This window comes from Astatotilapia calliptera, chromosome 7, assembly GCF_964374335.1.
Source record: "Astatotilapia calliptera chromosome 7, fAstCal68.1, whole genome shotgun sequence".
Lineage (NCBI taxonomy): Eukaryota > Metazoa > Chordata > Actinopteri > Cichliformes > Cichlidae > Astatotilapia > Astatotilapia calliptera.
In genome coordinates, this window is record NC_137428.1 from 68,312,541 (window position 1) to 68,331,112 (window position 18,572).

At 42.4% G+C, this 18,572-nt stretch overlaps 2 protein-coding genes across 7 annotated transcripts in view; both read right to left on the bottom strand.

The window, feature by feature from the left end:
- The window catches only part of LOC113027154 (solute carrier family 45 member 3), a 48,324-nt gene extending 46,146 nt beyond the window's left edge, over positions 1-2,178 (bottom strand). Inside the window, exons 1-2 of one of the 4 annotated variants that reach the window (XM_026176730.2) lie at positions 2,054-2,072; positions 1,811-1,891 (exon numbers count right to left, since the gene is read on the bottom strand). The gene's annotated coding sequence lies outside the window, so the exon portion shown is untranslated. The other 3 variants (XM_026176729.2, XM_080303975.1, XM_026176733.2) reach the window with 3 other exon arrangements.
- Positions 2,179-3,589: 1,411 nt separating this feature from the next.
- On the bottom strand, positions 3,590-17,263 carry ferry3 (FERRY endosomal RAB5 effector complex subunit 3). 3 transcript variants are annotated; one of them, XM_026176741.2, is made up of 14 exons: positions 17,132-17,263; positions 16,571-16,759; positions 16,216-16,361; positions 11,401-11,582; positions 10,957-11,056; positions 10,670-10,794; positions 9,672-9,778; positions 9,398-9,595; positions 9,004-9,132; positions 8,420-8,488; positions 8,126-8,328; positions 6,010-6,067; positions 5,741-5,808; positions 3,590-4,725 (listed from the first exon to the last, which is right to left on the bottom strand). In XM_026176741.2, the coding sequence occupies exons 1-14, from the start codon at positions 17,208-17,210 to the stop codon at positions 4,633-4,635; spliced, it is 1,746 nt and encodes a 581-aa protein (XP_026032526.1). In that variant the 5' UTR covers positions 17,211-17,263; the 3' UTR covers positions 3,590-4,632. The 3 variants fall into 3 exon arrangements, with proteins under 3 accessions (XP_026032526.1, XP_026032524.1, XP_080160098.1); XM_026176739.2 differs by having other exon boundaries at positions 11,401-11,612; XM_080303972.1 differs by having other exon boundaries at positions 11,401-11,615.
- Between the last annotated feature and the right edge of the window lie 1,309 nt (positions 17,264-18,572).

Here is an 18,572-nt window from a genome sequence, read left to right on the forward strand (position 1 = left end):
GGGATACAAACACACAGAACTTCAGGCGCTGTAAGCAAACACATCCACATAACAACGCTTTCCCAGAGCGTCTCCTCGGATGTGAGGGACGATTTCAGACTGTACCTGTGACTGCTGGCAGCACACGATGCTTTGAAGAGGACAGAGCTTAAGGGAAACAAAACGCCTTCGAGCAAATGCTTTTCAGACTCAAACCATCAGAAAAAAGGTAGGAAATAAATATATGTATCACACCCACCACGTAATCCAGCACTCGTCTTTGAAAGCATATGCAAGAGCTGAAAAGCCAGGTACACACAGGAAGAACAGAAAGCACACCAAGCCGGAGCTAAACAGCCTACGAGCGATTAGAACTGCAAAGCCTTCAGTCTGCCTAAGTAGCTTGGTGTCCTCGACGGTGGGCGATTATCTTGCGCTTGGCTTTGGGGGGATATCAGACTGTCAGGGCGCAGTTAGAGAACAGCCAGCTGGTCGTGGCATGGAGAAGCGTTTCTATCACGGTGGAGCAGATGAGCAAAGCTTTCCTGGGGGCAACAAATAAATAAGAAAGTTGCAAGTACTAAGAATATAACTGCTCTGAGACCAGCCGGTCAACCGTGACGACAGCCTGCCACTGATCGTTAGCAGACAAACTTCTGGGTGATGTCAGTGCAGCAGTAAGAATTTACCGCTACTATTTCACAACCCTTATGTGGCAATAAGCTGCGCACACGTGGACGCAGTTTAATTTGATGCCGTTTTAAAAGCAAAGAAACAGAAATGACGTGTGACAGGATGAAAGAGAAGAGTCCAGTGTCCAAGGCGGAGTGACTACCAGACCTAACGCGCCCAAGAAGCGGAAAGAGGTCTTTGTGTGACCGCAGAGTCACGGTCATGGGTTAGAGCGCTTTAACCTTCTGATCCTCTGCCCTCCTCATGTGGATTCTGAACCTTGAATTTTCTCCAAAAAACCAGACTCACACAACCTCCCAAAAACATGCGAGTGGAAACTTTCAGCACCAAAGAAGTTTACTTGGTATAAAGCGTTGCTTAATTTCCTGGTGCTACATTCCTTAGATAAAGAAATTACTATTAGCGGGCTGTAAAAGTGTGATAACATTGTTCAAACAAAAAAACAAAAAGTCGAGGAATCAAAATCCAATGATGGCTGAAAAACAGGAAACTAAAGAGGAAAGCTCGTGAGGCTTTCAGCCTTAACAGCTGATAAATCAAAGCACACACGTCTAGTTCCTGAGAGTCACCATCAACAAGCTGATGGCCGCACTGTGGAAAATCCCATCTGTTTCAGGCTGAGAACACTTGTCCATACAAGACTTGTCTTAATATGATAGGGCAGCTTTTAGAGTGCCTTTACGGTCCATGACCTCACTCTGTAGCGCGCGCACACACACGCGACATTAAAAAAGGAGTAACGAGAACAAAACCAAAGCCCAGGAGTCATTCTTTTGAACGTTACCAGCCAATGCCACATCCAGCTGGAATACTTCGTAACTTTCCACACGGCGGTGTCCGCAAACGCCTCCTCCCCCATCCATCCATGTGTCAAAGCAGCGGGGTCTCGTCAACACAGCGCCAAACGCTTACGGCGAAGGTTTTGGTGTAGACACGCAGCGTTGTGTCGGCCGGGGAGAGAGTAAAGTTACTGCCACCACGGCACTTGGCACGGCATCGGTGTCCAGGGAGCCCGGTGGCAAAGTGGCGGTCTGCCACGCAGAGTGGAAAAAACTTCCAGACAGCACCACGCTGCTGAACCCTGGCTAACCGCACACCTTTTAGCCGCAGGCTCGAGCACACACCGCCTCACACCTACCTCCGTTTCCAGGTCAGCTGTATCACGGTCTCCGGCGTGGTACGACTCGGGGACGCTTGGGTCAAATTTTAAAGCCGCTGTCTGCAGTTTCGACGCGGTGAACAACGTTGCAAGGCAGCCACATACAAAGAATAAGTTTCAGCACATAGAGCAGCCGACATGTGATAGATGTGTATCACACACGAAAGCCTTACTGAACACAGACAGAATCGCGCTAACAACTCGTTTGGGTGCAAACTTAACCGTAAGTTCCGCGGAGCTCCGAGAAATCCATGCAGCAACTTGCTCGCTCCCGACAGCCCCTGTTGCTTAACTTGTAGCGAGCCAACTACCCAGCTGTGACAACCTCCGTCAAGCCAGTGGCAGCGACAGCGGTAACTTCCGGTTTGGAACTTCGAAATAAATGTAGCAAAAACTAGAATAACACGTTAATGACAATTTATAAAACAAAAACGCCACACAAAAAGAAGATTTCGTTTATTTTATTTAATCAAAGACCTAAAATAACAAATACATTCTTTGCTGTTATTTTTAAAGCGTTTCACAAGAGATATTCACGTTTTTATTTTTTTAAGCAAAAAAAAAAGCATCTTCCGGTAGCAGCACCTGTGACGTATGATTTTTCTACTGGCGCTCTCGGGTTTGCTCGTTTTCATGTTCAGCATTTGTCTGTTAGCATTTTCATATCATTAAAATTTCTGTATATAAATTGTATTTAATTTTTGCCATTTCCAACCAACTGTGGAGAAGCCGAGAAGCTGCGTGTAACAGCTGACTTACCCTTTAAATTCAAATTCTGTCACATACGCAGTATGACACGTGGTGCTTATTGCTGTGCAGCAAGAATTGACCGTAAGATAAAGGGTATAGTACAGTAAGTGATATTTATGTAAATTACACCTTTACTTGACTTTTTACTTTTGCAGAGGATTGTATATTACATCATCCATTACCAATCACCGGTAATACCAGTGTAAAATAATATTTCTGATTGTTATCGCATCAAATAATGATGCATTTTTATGCATGTAATTACATGTTTGTGACTGTACACACACTTTGTACAGCAATTTGGGCAACGTTGTATTTGAAAGCTCATTTAAAAATACATTTTATTTGCTTACTGAATGTATGCAAAAGTACTTTCAGCAGTTCTCTCATTTCTGTGCCTGGACTCTATACACACACACACACACACACACACACACACACACACACACACACACACACACACACACACACACACACACACACGCACGCTTGAGTGTGTAAATTTTCATGCATTTTAAGCTTGTGCACAATCAAAGCCTCCAAGACCAATCCTGAGAATGCTGAACACTTTGCAACACATATTCTTACAGCTTTGTGGCTTCTCAGCCTGGCTGCATGATAAAAACAGTTGCAAGTTTCAACACAGCGCCATTCAAAAATCTCATAACTCTCTCTGGGCACAGCTGATTGCTACACTGTCAACTCTTTTAATCAGCCTAATGCCACCACTGAATGCCGCAGTGGCAAACTTTGTGAGAAACTAAATGGATTATCTGTCTGAAATGGCTCGTAGGCCAACCATTAGACGTGAAGGAATGTAATTCCAATGAATGACATGGATTATTAACTTTAGGGAGATTAGGTCCCCGTGGATAACCAATCAAGAGTAAATACAGCCTGGAGACGAACTCACTAGAAGTGCATCAGTTCTGGCAGACGGGTGGGGGCACAGAAAAACTAATCCTCCAGTGCTGAAGTCTGTCAGAGGCTTATGAGGAATACACCACATCAGTGTAGAGTGTTACTTTATTAAAACATAAAAAAATGTACACAGATAAAGTAAATATACAGAGTGCACATCTAAGTGTTTAACATAAAATACAACCGAGCTGTACTTTCAGTGCCGTTTCCCTCACTTAGAATAGATTGAGATGAATTTCAATAGGCAAAACGTTTCCTCCGATAAGCAAAGCGTTCAAGTACAGTTACTCTTTTTCACATTTTTGTCTTTAGGAACAGTGCCATCTACTGTTACGCAGGTGAGGGGGGAGGGGGACCGTACACATTCACACTCCCACAGAGAGTTAGCGGCAGTCGCCTCAACTGTCTGCAATGCAGTACAAAATCACAAGCACACCGCTCATATGAGCAGCAATGCAATTTGTCACTAGGACTAAAAGAGCCAAGTCCATGTCACTGAAGCCACAGCACCACGACATCATGCTGCTAAATCTCACTCGATGGCTGAACTGTAAGATCGTCTGTCACCACAAGAAATTCTTTAAGAATTAAATATGACAACAGCAAAACTAGCATTCAAGTTTGAGCCCAGATTGGTGATTTTTTCCTGCAATAATCAACATACTGTAAAAAGAAAAAAGTAAAGATATGACAACATGAAGAGTCACAAGTTTTTTACCGTTCAGCCCACTTTACACATTTGGTTGTCTCGTTTTTACCGACTTCAAGCAGCTGAATGTGAACAAAGTTGCAGCTTTAAAGGAAAGTGTCTGCAGTGCTGGCAGCTAATGTAATAAAACGCTGTCACCAGAACCACACCCTGGAGACTAAATGATAACTGCAGCAGCTGTTTTAGCGTGCCAGTGAATCCAGTCCTCTTCCAGTCAGAGTGAGTAGCTTTGGAAGGTGCAATAATAGGATAGTTCATCAATTCTTTTGCACTGAATGCCACCATAACTTAATTGTTTTTAAACAAATGGAAGTTATCTATGTCACAAAGTTTCTATATTCATCCTAGTTTAATAAAAACAACACAAAAACCCAAGACTTTACTTGTCTTCATTTGCCCGAATGACCTGAGGTGCAACCAATCAGTGCTTGGAGGTGAGAGTAAGGGTGGAGGAGACGCGGAAGATCTGCGGCAGCATGTTGCTCAACTGGTAGAACATTTCCTCTGAGATAGTCTGTCAGTACAAAGAGACACACAGAGGGGTGACCAGGGTTAGTGGGCGGTTTGCACGGAAACATCTTCTCTCCCCGTGCTGTGATAATGGAAAGATGCTGTTTAAAGTCCTCAAAAAACAAAAGTACAGCTGAACTCTTGGCGTCCAGTCAAGTATTAACAGCCTCTGTGGCGTCCTGAAATGAAGTGAGCTCAGCAGCTGTGACTGGAACAGGGGACACACTCTAAGCACTGCCACCCGTCAAGTAAGAATGTTAAGTAATCCTAAAGCAGAAGCAGTCCCGCAAACACACGGCTTATATTTAGACACAGTATTTCTTTGAGTCGCAGACAACAATGTCGTTTCAGAAGCTGCTATTTTGAATGGTGTCTGAGCATGTAGCTGACAGGAAGCCGGTACAGTCAGAGTCCTTTGATGCCACTCGTTTTATCATCTTATCCTGTCAGCGGGAGCTCATTCTATAGGATCCACCGCCTTCCTGACAAACCGCAAAAACTCTGCACGTATAGCTTCGCAAATAGTAACGGCCGTGATTCATCCTGCACGGCAAGCTTAAATCAAAATATAACAGAAAACCTCGCTTCAAAGTTAACCCCGAATCTTTTTCCCTTTCCTTTATAACAAATTAACATAAGACCTGGATTTCCAACAAAGTGAAAGTGATTACACCTCAGTGTTGGCAAGCTGCACACTAATCCCATTGCTTATCACACATTTATGTGATTGAGTCTCTGAGCTTTCTTTTATCACAGCAGTGCAAATATGGAGCTAAAATATCCTAAAGCTCTGTAATCTATGATTTATGGCACGCTTTTCAAGCAGTCAACTCTTCGTAGTGTGCACTCGGAGACATGCACTGCAAGGCCAGGTGTGCCTTTTGTTACATTATGTACGTGCGAGGCCTTAAGTATACAATTCTTTAAAAGAAGCATGAAGCATTGCCGGAAGGCAGTCACTCAGAGAACAGCAGTGTATCCACAGGTACACGTTTTGAAGCCTGAATAACTGATCTCACCTTTGGCACTAGAAACTGGACTGTGCGTGATACACCGCCGTCCCACGAGGCCATTTCCATCATAAAACCTGCAAAGAAAATTTAGCATGAATATCACCATTCATTCTTACATTGCTGCATGCAATGTTAAGTGCAATTATTGTGTATTAATACATAATAAAGTAACACAGTATTAAGGATTCTGTATATTTATGTTTGACAGACGGTTGAACAAACAAGAAAAAACCCACCAAATGACCAACAACAGCTATGCATAACATCCATGTTACCTTTGACACATTTGAATACGAGCTCCGCCCTTTTAAGACACCACGGTATGGTCATCTCCTGCAATGAACAGAGAAGGAAGGTTGGTGTGAAATGAGACACACGGCGGTGAACTCAGACTGACGTACGACTTCATTTCAAAGACTTCATGTAGCACCACCATCACCTGCAGCGTACGAGCTCCACAGACCAAACAGGAAAAATAATGTGATCAGTTTTTGTAATGTGAAACAATGTTTCAAAAGACTTTTTGGCATCTTCTTTCATTTCTTTCAAATTTGTAACATTTTTAACGTTCTCGTATTACTTGTATCTGTGCTACAGTTCAAACATGATAAGAGAAAGAAAAGCAAACGAGTTGGTGGTGAATGATGTTACGGGTTAAAGTCACAGAACATTAGTACACAGATACTGTTTCTACAATATTACTCCACACAGAGCTGAATGCCGTCCTACACACTACAGAGCAGAGAGAACCTGTTATATGATGCGTCTTTGTGTCAAATCCAAAGCTTCTTATTAGGCAACTATGTCTAAACTGATGTTGTCAAAATGTTCTTTGTGCTAAATCAAACACTTCTATTTCCTTTCAGCTTTGAGTGTACTCCGCTGCAGTTTGTGCACAGTGATCTCATCTTGCAAACTACCTGTTCTCACTGCAAGGAGTGTAACAGAGAGTCTTTGCCACAACGCACACTCTTGTTTACTTGTACGTTTTGTATTTGGATAAGCTGCACAGGCTTTAGTGAGGGATTTCTGAATATTCATTCAGCTTTTTGGTAGGACTGAAGCGTAAACAGGAGCACTGAAGGCGACTGTGGCGTTTGCCAAACAGTTTGAGGCAAGAACAAAAGTGTTTCTTACAGCCAGGAAAATGAACACAGCAGTCGTGAAACAGTCAACGTCTGCAAAGTGGCTCCAAATGAACCCAGTTTTCAGTTTTATCTGCACAAACCTTTAACCATATATTATAGTGACACTGAGCATTTATTATGTGAACCTCTTTCCAAGAGCAACAGCCGTGCTGGATTTGGACTGTGGTCTGTAGTTCATGTAGACAAACTAAACCAGTCGTTGTAACACTACAATAGACTTGTACAAACAGGCAAACATCTGTGCTCAAAAGGGAAATGCCTGAAAAAGAAGCTGGCAGATGGAAAGTTTTGAAATGAGAAGCCTTCAATCAAGTATCCTCTGCTTCTCGAGGCTTCCAGAGCTCCAAAACTTTAGTTTTATGAATCTAAAGACTGTTGATTAGGCAGCAGAAGAAAAATTAGGCATCTATAAAGAGGCTTGTTGAACTGATTATGTTATTATTGGTAACATTACTCAGTTAAATAACCAACAAAGGACATCTAATGTGATTAAAAACAAAGAAACAAATGTAACAGACTAAATACAAGAAGTTTCACAGGAAAATACTAGAAGTGTCCGCTCGCTTCACGTCGAGGCTTTTTCTGTTATTGACCCAAACATGTGAGCACTGACTGTCGCTGTGCGTATGTGCTCTGTACGATCGGTGACCCAAATAAAGTTGTAGTCTGAGTCTACAGTTCGTGTCCAATGAGTCAGACGTTACCGTACAGGAATAAGCACAAGCTTAAAGTCAGTCTGGGTGCTGACAGTCGGGAAAGTTGCACAGCCATCAGGTTTTGGGGTTTGACGCAAGTGCAAGACCACAGACGAACCTCACAGTTTGTGACGTACCCTGTTACAACATCACTGAGTAACAATGCACTCATAGCAGTTTTTCTGGGAACCGATCCTGATTACTCAAAACCCCTTTTGCTTCCCCCCCACCTGTATCAAATAGCTGACAGTAGAGCTTCAAACAGGTAACACAAGAAAAGAAAGAAGGCAATAAAGCACGAATCCAAGACCAGAGTCATCGAATAACGAACGTTTCAGCCCCAGCCGGCTGAACTCAAACGCCTCCCATCAACATCGGCCGCTTTGAAAACGTTTCTCAGCACCATTAATCACTAAAGACCTGGACGTCTGCTGGTCCAATAAACTTGCAGTCATTTGCTCCACTAAGATTATTATATTACAATATGCAGTTTACAAGCGTTTATTCTTGCAGCTGCACTCATGCAAGCATTGAGAGCGTCTTCTTACCTCGGACATGTCGTGGACGAGCAGCAGAGGGATGGTAACGGTGGTGATGTCGTGAGTGCAGCACACCTTGAGGATGTTTCTCAAGCCCATGATGGCTGGGTCCCGGGCAGTGATGTTCCCTGATCGGACGTTGTCATCCACACACAGATGGAAGACGGCGTGGACCTCCGACAGGTTGGAGTGCCGCGTGATATAGAACTCACCTTTAGGAAGAGATGTCGCCGACAGAGTTAAAATATAAAATGATGCTCTAGAAATAATCTGCTGGATAATCACAAACTGTTTTCTTAATACCTGGTAAGATATTCGAGGGATTTCTTTCAACATTTTTGCTCTTATCATCACCGCCGTTCTTTTGAGTCTCTGTAAGGATACAGGATTGCAGAATAAAGCACAAATCAGCAGGAACAATGCTCATCACACTATGTCAAAGGGACAAAAAGTGTTAGCAGTGGATCTGTGACAGGCTTGGAAGCCAGTGGGCCTGTACGTGTACACCTCTACTCAGTAAATCACTTATGCTGTGATAAAATCAACATCTTCTATTTCCTGACAGCTTAATCCCGCTCTCATACTGCTAGCATAACACTGAAATGTCCCAGCTCCACGAGGAGCCTTTCAGTGTGAGCTTCGTGTAAAAGCCAGACTCGTACAGGCAAGTATACGCGTTTACTTGCGTCCTATAACTTTTATTTTATTGTTTGTTTGAGAAAGGCTTGAATTTTACTCATATGTTATATTATGGTATTAAAACAGGAGATAAACATCTTGTTTTCCTGAAGAATGGCTGAAACTATAAAAAACCAACCATAGCATCAAGAATAATCAAATTTATTCCCCAAGATTTCGGGACCTCCAGGCTGAGCGAAATGTCTCACCAGGCTGGTCTTTGTGCTTGCTGCTCCGCTGGGCTCTGGCGTACAGCACCACCTGCTGCACCTCCTCCAGCTGCTCTTCTAGGCAGGGGAAGTGGAAGTCTGTGCACTCCTTTGCCACAGTTGCAAAGTCTGTGGGTTGACATAGAGCAGGCCCCAGATGAACTCAAACACAGTGGAACCAAATGACTGCTTAGCCTCAAGTTCAAACTTAAAGTTAAATGAAACCCACAGTAAGTGAATAAAACACTTAAAGTTTGGCTTCTCCCAGTAAAAGAAAAGAGAAGGTAAACAGAAACAAAATATCCACGTTACAGCCAAAAACGACTCTTTGCAGGTAAAAGCAGGAATCAACATACATATATGTAACTACATTATACACCGCGTGCTCCCTGACCTCTCTTGATGCCACTGTAGGAGTTGACCCTGTTATCGACCAGGAGCACCAGACCGCACAGTGAGAAGGAGTACAGCGAAAGAGCCGTCTGCAGCCGCCGCAGCTTGGCGCCGCTGCTGCCGTGTCGTCTGTGTTTGCAGAAATCCAGCACATCTGCTCGGACCAGTCGCAGGTTGTGCATCGTCTTTAGCTGCGCTCCTGCAAATTTTTATTGTGTTAACTGTAACAGCGATCCCTGATCTGCGCACAAATACTGGGGAAGCATGTGAAGTACCTAAGTGTATGGTGAAACTCTCCTCCAGCTGAGGCTGTTCCTCGAACATCCTGGCACCCAAATCTGCGGCTTCTGACAGCTGGCTGGGCTGCACCTTAATCTCCTCGCTGGAAAATTGAGAGGGACGAGAAACCAACCCTTAGCACGTCTGCGGATTCAAGGAAATCATTTTATGGAACCGACGGTTATAAAAAGCTTCAGCTTTAGTTGCAGCTGAGGTTTAGTGGGCGAGTGGGCGTGGGTTATACAGGTTAGTAAAGTGAAGAGTTTGATCCCAGGATCTGCTAAAAAAGTTACTTCTGCCGTGGCAGGTAAACGCACACCTTAGCCTTGTTTATCAAGTTTAAGAAATATATTCTAGAAACAGACCCACGAGTGACACGTGCATTGCATTAACTATTCTCACCAGTGTCCGGTGTAAAATTTCATAAACCAGCATTAAACCCAGGAAATCAGCCTGTTTAACCAGTGTTATTATCACAGCACATATCAGATAATGATGCTGCACTCACTGCAGGTTTTCTCCTTTAAAGGAAAGAGTAAGACTCAGCAGCTGACTCTGGTGTTTATCATCTCGAATCGACTGTTTTTGGTAAATGGCCTGTATTTGTATAGCGCTTTACTAAGGACCTCAAAGCGCTTTACACATCCAGTCATCCACACACTGGTGATGGCAGCTACGTTGTAGCCACAGCCACCCTGGGGCGCACTGACAGAGGCGAGGCTGCCGGACACTGGCGCCACCGGGCCCTCTGACCACCACCAGTAGGCAACGGGTGAAGTGTCTTGCCCAAGGACCCTTCCGATTACAAGGCAAACCCCCAACTCTTGAGCCACGATTTTGTTGTACCTCGAAATCCATGAGAGTATTGTCACACACCTGAAAAGGCTAGCTCGGGTAAATGCGAGCAGAAAGTGAGGTTTCATATATCAAAGAACAAACACAAAGACAGGCTGCACTGCAGTGTGCACACACAGATACACAGAGAAGAACTCACTTTATTTTGCTGCTGTTGTTGGATTTCTGCAGGTCCTGGTGCAGTTTGACCACCCAGTCTTGGTATTCATGCTTCTGAATGCCCGTCACTTGTTTAAGCTCGCTTGCCCACTTGTTTTCGAGTACCTGTTCATCGATGACAATGTCAAACATTCAGGGCTTTAAACAAAAAGCTTACTTGAAAAACAAACCACCTGTATCTCCTGAAATGTCACAGGTGAAATCATCTTTTTTTAACCAACACTTCTATTAACACTGAGACAAACTTCCTTTCAAGCTTCCTTTCACCTGTTGTGCATCAAAGTGTTGAGAAGCTACTGCGTTCACATCCTGGTCACTCAGTGTGTTTCCCAGCTCATGCATGACTTTGTCCATTTCTGCCGCTTGCCTACAAAACAGGAAAGCATTTATTGATTTTTAACAGATTGTTGGGAAAGTACATAAACATTCATAAAACATGATAAAAATTATCTCTGTGGTAGGAAACAGATATTAAATCATCTTAAGTGTGGTTGCTTAAAGGGAAAAAAAAGATCTGACCTAATTTTAGTCCATGGAAGAAATTTGAGATGATGATCTATTTGATAATAGTTGTGTAAGAGGGGAGGGCTGAGAACTAACATTGGCCAACAAACTAAAGGCAAAACTGTTGGCAATAAATATTTAGAAATAAGACAGAAAAACATGTTCAGGAAATCCAAAGATCCCAATCAAATGCTGCCTAACACCAACCTCTCCTGAAGCTTCTTAATCTCCATGTCTCTCTCACTGATGAGCTCAGAGATGCTAACAAAGTAGTTGTGCTCCAGGTTGAGCAGCGTATCTGAGGCGGGGGAGTGGATCAGTTCATGGTACACATTGGCAAAGTCCTCATCCCAGCTGGGCTCTTCAGGCCGCGCATGTTCCAGCGTCGTCTGCAACAGTGACGGCAGGAAGCAAAACATCTTCTTGTGAAACGACAGTTGTAAGCAGTTAAAGAAGGGTGGAGGTACAGTGCTTAACCATGATCAGACTGTGAACAAGAACAGTAAGCAAGCAGCTTATTTTCAGCACAAGTAGCCAAACAAAGAAGGCAAAATACAGAGTCGCACTTTCTGTGTTATGACCTGCAAAACATACGAGGCCAGTTGACCCAGTAAATGCAAAATAACAGCACTCTTCAGTGTGAACACCCCTCATTTACACAGGCTCGAGAATGTTTAGGCAACAAACTCCATGCAAGCGGGACTGCAGGCAAACTGCTAAATGTGCGAGTGCAGCGGGAGCTGATCTCAGCGGCCTTCCTTAAACATGAAGCGAGGCATTTGGGTTTAAAGAAATGTCTCAGTGAACACACCATACACGAAACCACAAAGTCTGCTTCTCACAATTGTGTTTGTTTGTATTTATCCACAGCACAAAAGTAATGACTCAATTCTCGGGCATGTGAATATATCCCATCTCTGGTGGGAAATGCATCAAAGTAACCAAGTAAAATGCTTGCGAGAGACATTAAACACAGCGTGAGGGCTCATGTAATGAGATTTTGTTTGTTTGTTTGTTTGGGGGTTTTTCTTCGAGGGGTCCAGAACTCATGAATAATCAATTACTGCTCCAGTTCTGTTTAAATGACTTTAATGATCCATGACCGCTCCAAAGTTAGTGAGAGTGTTCAAGGACGCTGCTGTGCTGCTGCAGAAACATGGAGCTGTATTTATCAGGGTCTGTTAGGCAGCCAGCGCATGAAATGTATTTTTGGAATACCTGCCAAGCTTAAAAAGCACCGTCCATAATATTAACAGATATTTTTAACAGAAACATTTGTCCACACAGTTTTACAAATTTCTGTATTGAATCTAATCTGTTTCCTGTGTCACTGAATGAGACAGTCGCAGCACGATTCTTTATTCTAACGGCCACATGGCATTTTGAAGTTACAGTTTAAACACACAGTGTTATATAACAATAGCGACGCTTATGGAAGATGTTTTCTGTAACTAAGGCTACGTTCACTCTGCAGGTCTTAATGCTCAACTCCAATTTTCTGATCAAATCAGATTTTTTTGTCTGCTTGTTCACACGACAAATAAAATGCGACAGCAAACGTGCTCTAGTGTGAACGCTCAGAGCGGCCGCGTGCGCAAAAGAAGACGTCACACACGACGCGCTCTGTTTAGACCCAGAGCAACAGTATTGTTTGACTGATGGCCTTAATATAAAGACTTGTTTCGTACTCTACGTTTCCCACTTTTGCTTTAAGTTATAAAGTTATTTTGTTATTTACATTTGGCCTAATAATGACCCTGATTGCTGTGTTAGAGGAGCGCTGCTTCTAGCTGCAGATTTCTGTCAGAATCTGCAGATTATACAGAACAAATAAAATGTTCACGTTGTCTTCCCAACAGTTTCACTGACATCTACACGGGATGGTCAGGAAGCGTTCGCGATGTCTTCTCCGGCGCTGATAATGGCGTCTGTCTTGTGTCAGTGACGTAAAAGACGGATTTAATGCGACATGACCATCAAACAGCAGTCGCTTTCTGAAACATCAGATATGTATCGGATTCAGGACCACATACCAAAGTGACCCAGATCGGCTTTGAAAATATCAGATTTGTGCCGTTCACACTGTCAGACCATGATCGGACAGATGGTCGCAGAGGGTCAGGAAAGTCGGATTTGATGCGCTTTCGCCTGCAGTGTGAACGTAGCCTTAGTTATGGTTAGTTATAGTTAGGCACCAAACAAGACTTTACTTTAAGACAAATGATTTGTAACTGTTAATAAAATATCGTGTGTGAAGTTAAATGTTTTTCATTAAAATTATACATCCTTCAGCCTAAAATAGATAACATTAGAAACAGAAACTTGCTGTAAGGTTGTACAAACAACTAAGGCAGTAAAACTTATAATCCAGCCTCAGCCTCCTAGAAGAGCCACCTATGGTTTATATTTGAAAGGTGATTTTCAGAAAGGTTGACCTCTGAACTATCCATTCTCTTAACCACTTATCCAAAATATCTTGGCTGTCACAGAGTAAGCGGAGGGGTGCATGCTGGGCGCTGTACTTCAGCATATCCAAAGGATCTTTCAGTTATCTTGTTTCAGTTAGTCTAACATCAGCAATCAGGCTAAGCGGTCACATAAAGCGGGTTATCTACTCAATAAGTTAACCAAGGATTTATCAACCTAGCTACGATTGCATTAACACAGAAAGGGCGACACTGACAGCATCTGATCGATTACAAACATATTCAAGTTTGCTAAGGAAGATAAAACTATAACATTAGAAAACTATGAAAAGGTTAAACACATAATACAGACTAAATATAACATTTAGGGGTGCAACGATATTCGTATGGATATTGAACCGTTCGATACAGTGCTTTCGGTTCGGTACGCATATGTATCGAACAATACAACATTTGTAATTTATTTTATCAATTTTCCTTCTGACGATGCTGTCTGTGTGGAGCGCTCAGTGAATCTGTGTTCGACTACTCCGCCTAGGCTGCACTGTCCAGCGCAGATCCACTGAGCGCTCAACACAGACAGCATAGTCAGAAGGAAGAGCGCAGGGCAAGCTAGCGAGACAGAAGTTAAGCTCTCCTTGCAACATGGCAAACTGAACCTCCCCCACCCTCATTCAGATCTGGCGTTTGGAATTATTTTGGTTTTCATGTGACGTATGACCCTGAAGGTAAGCGAGTCATGGACTAAAGTAAAACAGTATGTTGGATGTGCCATGCAATGCTCAATTACATTGGTGTGAACTAGTGTGTTAGCGCAGTTAGCTCGTTAACGTGTTGGCCGTCTAGCCCCATGCACGGGGCGATCGGCGGTAGCTCGTTAACGGAGATTTGCCATGTTGTGGTGTTAAGGTCATTTCAACGAGATTAACCTGAAAGCACTAGTGGGAACACAACGAATATGACTGCACATTTACGCCGACATCATCCTAGTGCAAAGACAAAAACAACAAGCATGCTACTAACTTTAGCCGAGTCATTTAGACAGCTGTTAGCACATGATTCTCCTTATGCTGCTGAGAATATAGCCCAGAAGAAGCGGATAGTATAGCTTTTATTTTGGAAAGAGACATTTCTCTGTAATAAACTCTCTTTTCCAAAGATGAGTGATTCCTCAATCAGATACAGGGCTTGCAATATCGCTAGCCCGACGTCCCGGAGCTAGCGATTTTTCCAGTCGGGCTACCAAAATCTATCTCTGCCCTGCCCGTCGGGCTATTGTAGGAAAAATATATGTCAATGCTTTTGCATTCTTTCGGAAATGTAGCTGGGTAATTATGTCATTGGCATCGGTGAGCCACTGTCAATATGTGACATATTGAAATCATGTTTGAATTTGCGCTTGTTTTTTGCTTTCACTTTGCAATCATGCGAACTGTGTATAGAGAGCGACAGCACTGATCTGTGAGTGATGATAATTTGTGCACCAATTCCTCTGACATCGTCTTATTAATCGTTAGCTTACTATGCAAACATGACAAGTGAAATCTCCCGCAGCTTAAACATGTGAGAGGTTGATCGTGCAGAGAATCGCTGAGCTTATGTGAGTGAGTGTGTAAAAGCAGCAGGATATATATTTTAGTTCTGCTGAGCCAAATAAGACAGGTCAGGGTGAAGAAGTGACAGCCAAAGAAAAGCTTACCACAAAACGGAGAAGTTATGACAAATCAGACTATAAGGCAAAAAGAAAGTGCAGCTTTATGGTTTCATGGACAAAAGAATTTCTGTGGCTGCAATATGACGAGCTAAATAACCAGGGCTGCACATAAGTGGTCCGCAGGTGCGCATTCGCTGTCAAAATAAAAAACACGCACAAGGGTTAGGGTTAAATTTAAAAACTGTACTTTTGAGTTAAAATATATATTTATAATTTTAATAAATGACAAATTAAAAATGCATGAACATTTTTTTGTATCGAAAAAATATCGAACCGTGACACCAAAGTATCGAACCGAACCGAACCGTGAATTTTGTGTATCGTTGCACCCCTAATAACATTCATATTTAAAAGAATTAATCAAGGAAGTTACATCTAAGAATCTATGATTCTTACTGATGCCAATCAGAGAAAGGCAAAAACTTTAAGACACTCCCACTCTCCATCCAAAGGGATCTTTCAGAAATTTCTGGAGAACCGATTAGTCAGTAAGAGGTGATCGTGTACCTGCTGATCTCTAATCTATAGCATAACCTGCTCCAGAGCATGTTAGGTTTTCAAGCGTTGCCCCACTGGTAAGAAGTGAACCACCTCCTTAATTCTGAAAACTCAGGGTTCACCGTTAAGGTGCATGGATACAGCGAATTCCTGCTGTGTGGTACCAAGCGTCTGGACAGGTCACCAGTTCATCACAGGGTGGACGCACAGAGACAGACACCCACTCCACACTCACATTCACACCTACTTTTCCTGACGTGCACGTCTTTGGGCCCCAAGCAAACACACAGAAAGGCCCCAGGTGGCTGATGGATTCGAACCCAGGCCCTAGTTCACACAGTGCTGTGTTTAACACGATAAAAGCACAATGAAATGCGTTATTACCTCCACGTAAGACCTGGTCCATGCACTGGTGAGCTTGTTTACATCTACGTCTCCTGTCGTGAGTCTTTGCAGTGCCAGCTCTGCCTCTCTGTCATAATCCAGAATCGTCTCCTTCTCAACGAAACTGGAAAGTGAGTTTTTCAGTTCTAGAGCAACAAAGGACACAAAGTAGATATTTAAAAAAAGAAAGTCTTTCAGGTCTGTGCAAGCAAAGTGGAAAGTGCAACTCTGTAGCTTTGTACAAGAAATGTAACAAGCTCCTGTAATCGAATGCTTTAGTGCAGCTTCTAGCTGTCTTATGTTACAGTTAGGGCCGTGGTTATACTCAGGGAAGGGGAAAGAATAACAATCTCACCACTTTCTAAGTAGCAGGGTATTTTGTGCAGCAGCATCAGGCGTCCGTGAAGGTCACTGATGTTCTCCTGCACAGGAAGCTGCAGGGGCACTTTAAGGACACAGTTGTGTTTACCTGCCCTGAACTCGAACACAAACTCCTTCTCAGTATTGCTGCTTGCCTTGGCTTTGTTCTTCTTCATGGTCACAGCTGAAAAAACAAAACAAGATAGCAGAAAACCATGAATGAATTCAAGCCTCCGGTGCTGCGCCACTTTTACACTGTCGCATCAAATCTGTGACACAACCGATGTTTGCGCACAAAAACACGGTATTCACGAGCTACAACAAAGGCCGTAAATATTTGTAACTTAATCCCTGCTAAATAGCTGCTCAGTTTGTTAACGTGAATCTCAACGTTGGCTAGCAGTGCGGCTAACAACTTAAAGTACCACATATCTAACAATAAATAAATAAATAAACAGAATAAAAATAACAAAACACAAATCTGACAAGACGGCCACAGTATTATTTTTTCAATATCATGTGATGAACATAAAACCTTTCTAAAACTCAAAATTACCTGCGTCTGGATGAATGTAATAACGGTATTTCCTGTAGCCTTCCTGTTTATCGTTGAGCTCGCAGTCAGCTGACTGCATGTGACAGCAGAAGCAGATTCGCGGCGCAGAAGCTCGGGGGTTATTTTTATAATTTTTTATATTTCAACTCTGGGTCACCACTGATAACACATTTGTATGCAGCTCTGATAAAATTTAATTTTTGTATATTTTTTAGTGTTGGACTTTTTAAAAACGTTATTACCGTCACGAATCTGCTGACTTGAAAGATTTAACTTATTGGGATTTTTCCCTTGGGCACTAGCTCCCCCTGCTGGTTTAAAATAGTGTCGGCTGCATGGCGTGGTTATATATCAGCTGCCAAAAGGAATCTATTATTTCTCTTAACAATAATTCCAAGAAGAATAATTATTTATATAATATTCAGTATATTAATATTTATTGAGCTATTCAGAGGTGGACTGACTGGTGTGTTTCAGATCATTGTTCCCCTGCGAATTCCAACTGCGCTTGAGCTTCATAACATGAACCGACGGGCAAACACTTTTCCTCGGTATTTTCTGTTAGGGAGAGAATTTATTGTTCCATCACTTACAGCAAGTAATTCAGGTCCCGAAGCAGCAAAGCAGCTTCAGACCAACAGACTACCACCACCACGCTTAATGGGTGGTATGATGATCTCTTTTATGATCCAAACCTTCCAAAAAGTTCAACTTTTGTCTCATCAGTCTTTTTTTCTCCAAATGTGGTGAGATGACTCTTGTTTTACTTTTGATCAGCAACGGGTGGTCACCGATCTTAACTAGGGCCTGCATTTCACCACTATTCCAAGTTTTCTCCATTTGTAGATAATGACTCTCATTAGCCAAGGGAATTAGAGAATGATTTTTTTATTTATTTTATTTTATTTTATATACAGAGGGACGTGGATAGCTTTTTTTTTACTCCTTAATAAAATATTAATCATTCAAACACTGATTTTGTTGAATTTACTACTAAGAAATCAGGAAGGGATTAAAAAATTTTTCACACGACTATAAACGTCAGCTTGGACTTTGTGTAAGATGCTTGTCTAAGTTGGTGGTAAACCAAAACATTCAAATGAACAATCTGCAGTGTACAAAACTAGCATGCCGACAAAAAAGGAGAAGTACACCACGCCTTTCCCTAATGTTTTCAACCGCATGATCTTTTTTCGCAGATAAACATTTGAATTTGGTCAGGTGCCATGAAGAGTCAAATGATAAATACTAGAATATGAATCACTGATACGTGTACAAGCGCGTTTAATATATAAAAAACACAAGATTGTACATTTAATATACAGACTAAAAATATGTCGTGCAGTCTGTGGGGAAACTTATACTATTTATTTATATAACGTATATGAAGATATTTGTGTGTGTGTAGTTTTAAAGGACTTCTTAATTCTAAATAATTCTA